The sequence below is a fragment of the Citrus sinensis genome, chromosome 2, assembly GCF_022201045.2.
Source record: "Citrus sinensis cultivar Valencia sweet orange chromosome 2, DVS_A1.0, whole genome shotgun sequence".
NCBI lineage: Eukaryota > Viridiplantae > Streptophyta > Magnoliopsida > Sapindales > Rutaceae > Citrus > Citrus sinensis.
In genome coordinates this window covers 13063446-13073294 of record NC_068557.1, presented here as the reverse complement: position 1 = coordinate 13073294, position 9849 = coordinate 13063446, and the positions used below count along the sequence as shown (strand labels likewise).

The 9849-nt window shown below is 37.2% G+C and overlaps 2 protein-coding genes across 2 annotated transcripts; one reads left to right on the top strand and one right to left on the bottom strand.

Annotated features, from left to right (window-relative positions):
• The first annotated feature begins 443 nt into the window (after nt 1-443).
• On the top strand, nt 444-4294 carry LOC102610849 (H/ACA ribonucleoprotein complex non-core subunit NAF1-like). Its single transcript, XM_006491563.4, has 3 exons — nt 444-1526; nt 2345-2422; nt 2571-4294. Exons 1-3 carry the CDS (start codon nt 672-674, stop codon nt 3723-3725), a joined length of 2088 nt encoding a protein of 695 aa, XP_006491626.1. The 5' UTR covers nt 444-671; the 3' UTR covers nt 3726-4294.
• Nucleotides 4295-4577: 283 nt separating this feature from the next.
• Nucleotides 4578-9314, bottom strand: LOC102610542 (protein ULTRAPETALA 1). Its single transcript, XM_006491562.4, has 3 exons — nt 8444-9314; nt 6733-7057; nt 4578-4967 (listed from the first exon to the last, which is right to left on the bottom strand). Exons 1-3 carry the CDS (start codon nt 8652-8654, stop codon nt 4793-4795), a joined length of 711 nt encoding a protein of 236 aa, XP_006491625.1. The 5' UTR covers nt 8655-9314; the 3' UTR covers nt 4578-4792.
• Between the last annotated feature and the right edge of the window lie 535 nt (nt 9315-9849).

The window sequence follows — 9849 nt, the reverse complement described above, 5'->3', positions numbered from 1 at the left end:
GTTTGGATATGTAATCTAAACACTTGAAGATGTCAAACTTGATGGATACAAATGGATATTTGTGAGGAAACATAATGAAAAAATCACTAGATACAAAGCGCAGCGAGTTGCAAAAGGTCTCTCAAAAAGATCTAATACTAATTATGAGGATACATATTTTTCAACAGTGAGATACTATTTAGTACTTTGTTTTAATCTAAAATTTTTCATTATTTATTTTATTTATAACAAAAATAATATTTCGAGAATTAAGGTAGGTTTTGACTGAAAATAGTTTGAAAAAAAAATTACAGACATGCTAATAGTCCCACTCTTTTACTTAAAATGGGATTAAAGAGGATATTTGAGGATAGCCAGTACCGCCATTCTGTAGCCCACATCCAATCTCCATGTAGAAAGCAAAGCCCATAAAATTTTGTACAAGCTTGTAGGTCCAAAATGCTCAACGGTGTCGTTTATGTCCCGAAATATACAAGATTCTCCAGCGCCCTAGTTATTATTCGCCTATCTTCACGCTAGGGTTTTAGACACAAACGATCCCGCAAAACCCTATTTAACCGTTAAACCCTGTTAGCCGTCCCCTCCTATTTTGCAACTATGAAACTTTATCCCACTTTTTACGATAATGGTTTAAAGTTTAATCAAAACCCAAACCTGTGTTTTTTTCAGCTATGGAAAGGTTTATGACTGAACCCAGCATCGAAGACCAAGATCACATTAATCAAGATTCAAAAGTGAAAAATTTTAAAGACCCACTATACAATTTTGACTCAAAAAACAGCGACTTGAGTTTGGCCGATTCGTTTCTTGATTTCGACACGATAAAAGAGTTGTTTGAGGATTACTCGCCAAACCTAGATAGGATTGGGTTAGAAAAGATTGAATTTGGGGTTCTTGAGAAGAGTTTGAAGATGAATCAAGAAGAAAAATTCCATTTTGGGAACCTGGTTTCAGATGGGTCTGATTGTGTGGTGAAGGTTGAAGAGGCATTAGTGGGTGGGAAAGAGAAGAATCTAAGTTGCTGTATTGAGGAAAACATGGGGAAAGTTAGTTTGGTTGATGCCAAGAGTGGAATAGCGAGTGATGGGGATGGGAGTAAGAAAGTTGATTTGGTTGGTAACATGGGTTCGTTTCCAGCCGACAAGGATGGTGCGAAGAGTGGAATAATAAGTGATGAGAAAGAGAGTGAAAGCGAATCAGAGTCGGAGAATGAAGGTTCTGCTTCTTCTTCATCGTCGTCTAGTAGTAGCAGTGATAATGATGAGGAAGAGGACGAAGATGAAGAGCTAAAAAAAGAGGAAGCGAAGAAGGAGGTAAAAAGAGGATTGGGCGAGCTGGGTGAGCTTGAAGAAGGTGAGATAGAGGATGTTGACAGAGAGGAGATGACTGGAGGGATTGATGATGATGAGGATGATGAAGAGGATGAGGTGGAAATGATTTCTGTTGTTGATGTTGATATTGATGGTGGGGATGAAATTGATGGTTGTGCTAGGGAAGGACCTATTAGGTCAAAGAACGAGCTGCAGGTACGTAATTGTGGTTTTGCTGGTATGCTGTGTTAAAAATCTTGCTGATTTGTGGTGAATGCCAAACTAGTAAGGTCTGGATCATGGATATTATGTGCTTTAGTTTGTGGATGCTGGTGTGTATAGTGCCAAACTAGAATTAAAGATTATTTTTCATTCACAATTCAATCAAGTGAACCTTTTTTTAATATTTTATTCATACTCAAAAGGCAGACATGATTATCCTAGTTTTTATTTCCATGCTACCTTTTTAATATTAACCATTGGATTGTTTACAAGTTTTCACTGCCTACCAAATGTTTTTGCTGGCATGCATTTTGTAAAAAGGCGGCTGTTGAGGTCCAATATTTATTGCAGTTTGGGGAGGTAGAGAAAACGGAGATTGTACATGATTTCGTAATCATTCAGTTCAAATATCAGAAGTGAAATGCAATATGCATTAACTTTTTGTTGCTTAAGCTGAAGCATGGACACCTTGTAATTGTGAAAGTTTAGGATATGAATTTGTGATTTATGACTATTGGACCTTATTAAAGTTTAGGATATGAATGCATGGCTCATGAAGACTGAACAAAGTCACAAACTTTAATTTGTTTGCAACTTTTGTATTTTTGACATACTGTTAAGGAAGGTTACAGTTTATGAATTCTAGTTCTTGCTTTAGAACTTCTATGGATGGTCTATTTGTGCACGAAACATGCTTAAACGCTTTTGTATTTTGTTATAAATTATGATCCAATGAGGTGATATATTGCAAGTCGTTGGTTCTGTTTACTCTATGATACTTACAAGTTCATGGTTTCTATGAAATGTTGCAGGTTCTACCCCTGGTCCCTCAAGTGAATGTTGTCTTGCAACCGCATCATCAGATGCTGCCCGTAGGAGTTGTTTTGTCGGTAAGCTCGCAAAAGACATAAGGCAGAGCCTTCATCAACCTTATCTTGCCATCATCTTTGGAGCTGGCTGATTTATAGATCTGATGCACATTGTTCTGGAGTTTTGATAATGTGGGTCCGGTTTTTTATGTTACTTGTAATATTACAGGTTCGTGGTGTCCAAGTTATTGTAGAAGGGGCTGAGAAGCACAACCCTCTCAATGAGGGTTCAATCCTCTGGATAACTGAAAGCAGAGTGCCATTGGGACTGATTGATGAAATCTTTGGACCTGTAAAAAACCCATACTATGTGGTAAGATACAATTCAGAAAATGAAATCCCTGCCGAAATCCGTGTAGGGACTTCGATCTCTTTTGTTCAAGATTTTGCCAATCATGTGCTCGATGACAAGAATCTTTACAAGAAAGGGTACGATGCATCTGGTGAGAATGATGAAGAGTTATCAGATGAAGCAGAGTTTTCGGATGATGAGAAAGAAGCTGAGTACAAGAGAAGGCAAAAGATGGAAAAGAGGGGCATGGATGACCAGAAACCTGGTAACAGGAAAAATAATAGAAAGAAGGTCAAAAATAAGGATGGAATGTGGAGAAATGGAAGACCTTCAGCTCCACAAATGGATGGAGTAGGACAGCCGCTGCCAAATCAAAACCAGCATCCTGTCTCTCATGTTCCAGCATCTCTGGATCAAGGTAATTGTTCCACATCTTCTATAGGACAGGGTTTTGTAGGTGGAACTGGCTTAGTTCCACACCTTCAACAAATGGTGCAGAATACTAGTTTTTCAACATCTCCGAGTGCCGTCTGGACAGATAGGATTCCACCTCAGCAACCACAGGGTACCTTCTTTCCTAATGTATTTCCAACTAATGGTTTGCCTTGGCCTTCCCAGAACTATCAGCAGCCTCCTTATCAGCCCATGATGAACTGTGGGCTATTTCTACAGCAGTCTAGTCAGATGTCACTTCCTAATGTTGGTCTACCAGGTGGACCGTCTAATTTCTTTGCAGGACCAACATATGCACCTTGGCAGTGTCTTCTGGGGCAAAATGGCTTAAACCAAACAATTGGGCAGGGTTTACCGCAGCAGCCTGCTTGCCCATCTGTAAATGCATCACAAGGAATTCTGCCACCTAATGGGTTACATGTAAAGCAAAATAATTTGCAACAAACTGCTGTTCTTCCAGGCAGCATTGAAGCACCCCAACAGTTTAACATGGGTGCATCTTCCAGTCGTGGAAGGAAGCCATATCATAGAGGAGGTGGGCGTTTTTCTGGGGGAAGAGTTCGCCATCAGTCCCGATGAAAGCTTGTAATGAGTTTCCATAGCATAGTTAATTAACTTGTACTATGCTCCATGCTTCTTTCGGGTATAGTGCTTAGTGTTTTCCTTGTTCTATTCGAGGAGTTTCAGAAGCAAGAAATTGGCTTGCATTACCATTACTAGTTCAAACTGGCGCTCTCCGGTGTCTTGCTTTCCCAAGAGTCAACGCAGCCAGGAGTTTTGTTCTAAATGCATGTGGCTTTGTGGATAACGGGAGTTCTTCATAGATATCTTTACTATAGAGAAACTCTGCTCTGAATTGAGTGAAAAATCAAGGATTTACTCCATGCTAATAGTTACATTTTTGGTGATCGAGAGGCTACTGTACTGGTCCAAAAGTTTGTGGCTAAAAAACAAGAAAAAGAGAGAATAGTTTTTATTTGAGAGTTGAAATGATTTGAGCATGTGCAATTGCAATTGGCTATTCATTCTCCGGATTGTGATTATCATGTTAGTGTGGATTTGAGTGGGACATCATTTTGGGTTCAAATGTTTAAGCCGATGCATTGGGTTAACTTTTACATGCAGTCTGTCACACCATTGTTTTCTTAGGATAACGTTCTACTTTTGTGCTTTTGCTTGTCTTTTTCCATTCTACTTTTTTGCTTTTGCTTCTCTTTTTCCCCAACTTTTTGTTCTCTCAACCAACTATTTGTATGGTGTTGAGCAACTAGAACAAAATGTTTACCTGTAGTTCATTGTAAAATTCTCTCCTTTTCACTTTCTTCTGGGCAGATTTATGTTAAAAAGAAATACATCCTTACATATCCCCCAAGACCAAATGAAATTAAAAGATAATATAAAACAGAATAGAAATAATGGAGACACATGAAAAGTATAAATGAAGAGAATAAATTGCTTCATTTTGAAGTTTTTGAACCAGTCAATGAGAACGGATACTGAACGCAGAGACTGGAAATTTCAGTCAAAGACAAGAGCATGACAGAGGGCTTCTGTGAACGGGGGAGGGACTTTCATGAAACAACAATTGTCATGAAAATCCCAACCAAAGAGAGGAACAGTCAGGTTGAAAAGATTACTCCAGAGATTCAAGTTTTGGCATTCCTTGTGAAGTCAATGCATGTCTGGCAGCTGCAGTCGGAAAAACGACAGATATCACAGCCAAAGCAAACACATGAAGTGCAGCCCTTGCATGTTGGAGAACGAATGCATCCCCTATAAACCCTTCGACTAGCTCTCTCCTCTTCATCATCACAGGTTATTCTGTATTCCAGAAAGCAATCATTGGTGCCAATAGCTTCTCAAATCTCAGAACATATGAAACAATATGATAACAACATCAAGTAAAGACTCTGTCCTAACATGCATATGCGCATGAATATCTGCAACCATTAGTTGAGTAAATCTGAAAGCGAAAACACAGACAGGAGCTACTTTTCCTTCACAATACATATATATATCAAGTAGTGATTACAAACTGCAAGAAATAACATATTCAAAGCAGCGCATTAAATGGGATTGTCCATCCTTTTCAAAAATAAATACATTTTATACATCTCTGAGCACTTGTGAGATGCAAACTGAAAGGAGTGAACATCTATGGATCCTAGCCCCTCAACATGATGCATTAAACCCAGATATCCCAAAAGTCAATGTTGCTGGCCTACATCTCCAAAGCATAATCAAGCTAGTCCTACTAATTAATCACCACCTGTTAAAGAAGCACCAACATCACAAATAATTACTACACAATCTAATAAGGTGTTGTTTTAGACATGATACTATAATACTCTATATCCTAAATAACCACAACAACTCTGAATTTCTTTCAAAAGACAACTAAGTTCCATTTGTATCTCATCATCTGCTTGTTTTAGATATGATAATATAATCCTGTATATCCTAAATAACCACAGCTACTCTTAAGTTTCTTTCAAAAGAAAACTAAGTCCTATTTGTTTCTCATCATCTGCGACATCTTGACATGAGAGTATGTGCAAGCATGAGATGACATATTATTCAAAGGTTCTAGTAAATATAAATAATTGCAAAGGTATAGGGTTTGTCGTTAAAGAATGCAACCTCGATACCCCATGTAGAGCCACAAGATCAGAAAATGAGGCTAAAAGTGTTTGATTGGTGAAGAACTCTGTTTTTAAGTGAAAAAGATGTTTCACCGAGACAAAGATGGGGTAAATACTCCCAACACCTCCCTCTTCTCTTCTTTTAGTTCTATCAACCTTTCAATATGCACATACTTGACATACAACAGATATTTTCCAGATAGTTTTGTAACCATGCTGCAGTACAATCAGAAAATGTTATATTTGAGATAGTTTGCTGCATATCAACTGGTTAGACAGAGAAATTAAACAATTTCCTAAAATATTTATTTATTCTTTCAGGGCTTTCGTTGTCAAATTGATAAATTTCTAGAAGCTCACAAATGTTTCCACAGAACATCATCCATTTCGACAATTCCTAATGGGAGTGACGAGTGATTACAACGAGGAAAATCTTGCAGGGATAGATGGTTATTACCTTACTAAAAAGAAGTCAAACTCTGAAAACCTAAACCCCCATGTTCCTTCAAATCAATCAAAACAAAACTATGTTTGCAACTATTAATTTAGAAAAAGAAACACAATTAAAAGATACGACAAATGATTGTCTCAATAAAGAAGAATTAAACATGCATAGATGCATGACAAGCCAAAATATTACATGAACTCAAATGGAGCTAAATGAAACAACTGAACTAACTCATACTTCCCTTCTGCTTCCAAAATGTAGCTAAGTCCACCAAAATCTTTTCCAGCAGAAAAGGCAGTAAATGAAAGAAGGAAAAAAAAAGCTTTAAACATATATGTCAAGACATGTTGACTATAAAAGGTTACCTTAATGATACAATTGACCATCATGTTCAAGAATCACCATTGACCTAACTATCTTGAGGATCAAAATTTCAGCATGATTCATTCAAAATTTGCTTGATAAATGCTTAATCAAATGTAAAGGTGAAACATACTTGTCATAGGGCAGATCAGAACACTTCCAATTCTTATCAGCTAGAGCATTATGGTGAATAAGACATTCCTCTTTGGTACGTAGTCGGAACCTACGCTCCTTGTTACACCTAGCACAACGAACAAACTCGTCACGGTGACAAACCCGGCCATTGTGGGATCTGTGAGAACCATTTCCATGTTTTGATGCTTGGTTATAGTACTTGAGCAACACCGTCTTTGACAATGGAACCTTCTCTCCATTAGCTATGACCCAGACATTGTTCTTCCACTTTCTTGCTGTCTCTCTTCCAGAATGCTTCTCAAATGCACCAGGAGTCATCTTGTCTGATTATTCAAATCACCACTAACATAATTAGCTATGCAAGTAGAATAATGAAAATTTGTTACAAGAGAAAGAAAAGAAAGAGATAATCTGAATAAGAAAGTTGCAATAAAATGAGAAAGAATATTCCAAAGAAATATGCTGTAATCATATGCACTAAATCCTTAAGAGCTCTCAGTAAAGAGAGTTAAGGCAGACTAAGAAGAGAGTAAATCATACCAGTACAATACATTGAATGCTTAAAAGCACCAACTAACAATTGCTGATATTGTTCCCAAGGTTACTTGAAGAAATTAATGGCAGTAACTGGATGGCCAGTCAATACACTTGCTACATTCTTTGCAGAGTTTTGCAAATGATTAATTATAGAAGGATTACAAAACTAAGGGTGTCAAAATTCCAAGGTAAGCAGGTAACGAGCACATGGTGGTTTAAGTAGAAGTGGTAACTGCTTAGTTACTTCACTCAAAACACTTATAAACAGAATGCATTCTCCTCTTGGGGAACAATGTACAAATATTTTTTGAATGGGGAAATATCATCAACAATACAATCACCTTAATGCAACATCATGATTCATACCACTTGAAGATGCAAGTGCTAGTGAGACCAACACTACAAAACAGATGCTGAAACACTCTATTCTTTCAGATTGTCCTCTCCCGTTTGTATGTCAGATTTAATCCTATTGATGCAACCCAATGAAGATTTCACAAAAGGTAGAAGAAGATAATCAATATCGAAGATGGAAACTATCAGTTATGAGAAGGCATGCACAGGAAAGAGCACATAAAATGCTGACCCATCAGAATCAACTTTCATAGTCTGAAACATGACAACTATTATATCACCCAAGCGGACGAGGAAAACCAAACTCCACCAACCATACACATGAGATAACATATCATGAAGAACAAAACTCGAAACAAACCCATCTTATCGAACAAAGGAAAAAACACAATATGATGTGATCCAATACAAAGCTTACTCTGCCTCCCAGCAACTAGATAGAAGAATACTCACGACTTCAAAAGCCGACTACAAAAGGCCAAACATAAGACCTTGTAATCACAAGAACAAAGACAATGCAGGTATCATTCTTGTGATACCCATTTGAAAACTAACTTCTTTATTCGAACAAAACCAGACCAAACCGAATCAAAAGAATGCAGTTTTATCGCGTTATACGAAAACGATATGAAGGAGAACTCGGTCACTGAGACCAAGCAACATACACTTGAACTGTATTAAACATGTTGCAAAACTCTTTGCAGTCTCAGACACATCAACGTCAATAACACGCGCATTAAACATGCAAAATTAAAAATTAAAAAAATCAAAAATCAAAACCCATTTGCTTGAAAAAGGGAGTCCAAAAAGAAGAAGACCTTCATTGCAACCAGGAGTGCATTCACAGGTGATTTCTAGGTCACCATTAGAGAAAACCCTAAGCCTGCCAACAGCGTCACCATATCTGTGACTCGTACACCCACATGTAACTTCAATATAATCTCCTCCTCTCTTCACACCACTAATCTCTCTCAACTCCTCGTCGCTAAACATCATCAATACGCTCTCTTTTTCAACCCCATTAGCCATATTTTTTTTTTCCAATTTCACAAGCACACAAATCAAACCAAAAATAATAATAATAATAATAATAATAATAATAAATAAAGAAGAGGGCAATGTTAAAATAAAGATGGTGTATTTGGGTAAAAATGGAAAGACCCAGAGAAAGAAATCAAATGGCGAGTGTTAAGGCTTAAAAAGCACGCATCTTTGCTGAGTCACTCCGAGAGATCTGGTGGAGAAAACGTTGAAGGAGTATTACTACTAGTAGTAGCTAGATAGAGGAGAGGGATTATAGAATAGAGAGAGAGAGAGGAGCGAAACTTATTGCTATCGCGGTTGTTGTGTGTATGCGTGTATGAGCGTGATTGGAGACAGAGACAGAGAAAGAGAAAGAGAAGAGTGAGCAGTTGTGGTGTTTTGGTGAGAGTGAAATGAGCTGGCTTCGCCTATATACAAAATATGTCGTGGGGAGAAGTGATTTTCTTAACTAGATTTTAAGGGTGCCACTGCCTACTTGCATGATTTGATATGACATGAGAGAAGCGAGAGAAAGAGAGAGAGAAAATTCATTAATTCATATTCATATTTTCATTTCATTAATAACAGAGATGGCTTTGCTTTGGGGTCAGGGCCTTTTGGCTTATGGGAAAATCCCTCCCCAGGGAAGCAGACGAGGTTTGTTGATAACTCTAACTGCTCTCTGTCTCTCTCTCTCTCTCTCTTTATTTTTCTATTTGATTCCACTTTCCATTGATTCTTTTGCCATTTTTACTGCCACTGTACAAGGGAATCAATTTTCAATTAAATAATTTTGCCCCATAAGTCATTTTGTTAAGATGCAAAAGTTTTCAATATGTATGTTTTCGTAGGTTTCAAGCAATGCTTCAATGGTATGAATTTAAATTCTCATTTCTAATGTAATTTGAGCATGGAAACAGAGATTTGTCTCGTATAGAAGACTACACCGCAACAAATTATTTATGTTGGAATGTATCCAATTATGATTGATATAAGTGTACACATGACAAGAGAAAATGGCATTGCATCAAATTTTATTTACCCTCTAACTAACTCTTAATTTTTTTCTTATCTTTTAAATAAAAATAAAAGTAATTTGCAATTTTAAAAAATAAGAAAAATAACTAATTCGTGGGAGAATAATCCAAAATTTTACTCTTTACCACATTACTTTTCGTTGGTAGAAATAGTTAGTTACTTT

Coding starts and splice junctions, on each gene's coding strand:
- LOC102610542 (XM_006491562.4), bottom strand. CDS start 8,654: ATGGCTAATGGGGTTGAAAAAGAGAGCGTATTGATGATGTTTAGCGAC. Junction 7,058..8,443: donor CACTCCTGGTTGCAATGAAG/GTCTTCTTCTTT, acceptor TTGAATAATCAG/ACAAGATGACTCCTGGTGCA. Junction 4,968..6,732: donor TCTGATCTGCCCTATGACAA/GTATGTTTCACC, acceptor TCTGGAATACAG/AATAACCTGTGATGATGAAG.
- LOC102610849 (XM_006491563.4), top strand. CDS start 672: ATGGAAAGGTTTATGACTGAACCCAGCATCGAAGACCAAGATCACATT. Junction 1,527..2,344: donor GGTCAAAGAACGAGCTGCAG/GTACGTAATTGT, acceptor GAAATGTTGCAG/GTTCTACCCCTGGTCCCTCA. Junction 2,423..2,570: donor CCGTAGGAGTTGTTTTGTCG/GTAAGCTCGCAA, acceptor GTAATATTACAG/GTTCGTGGTGTCCAAGTTAT.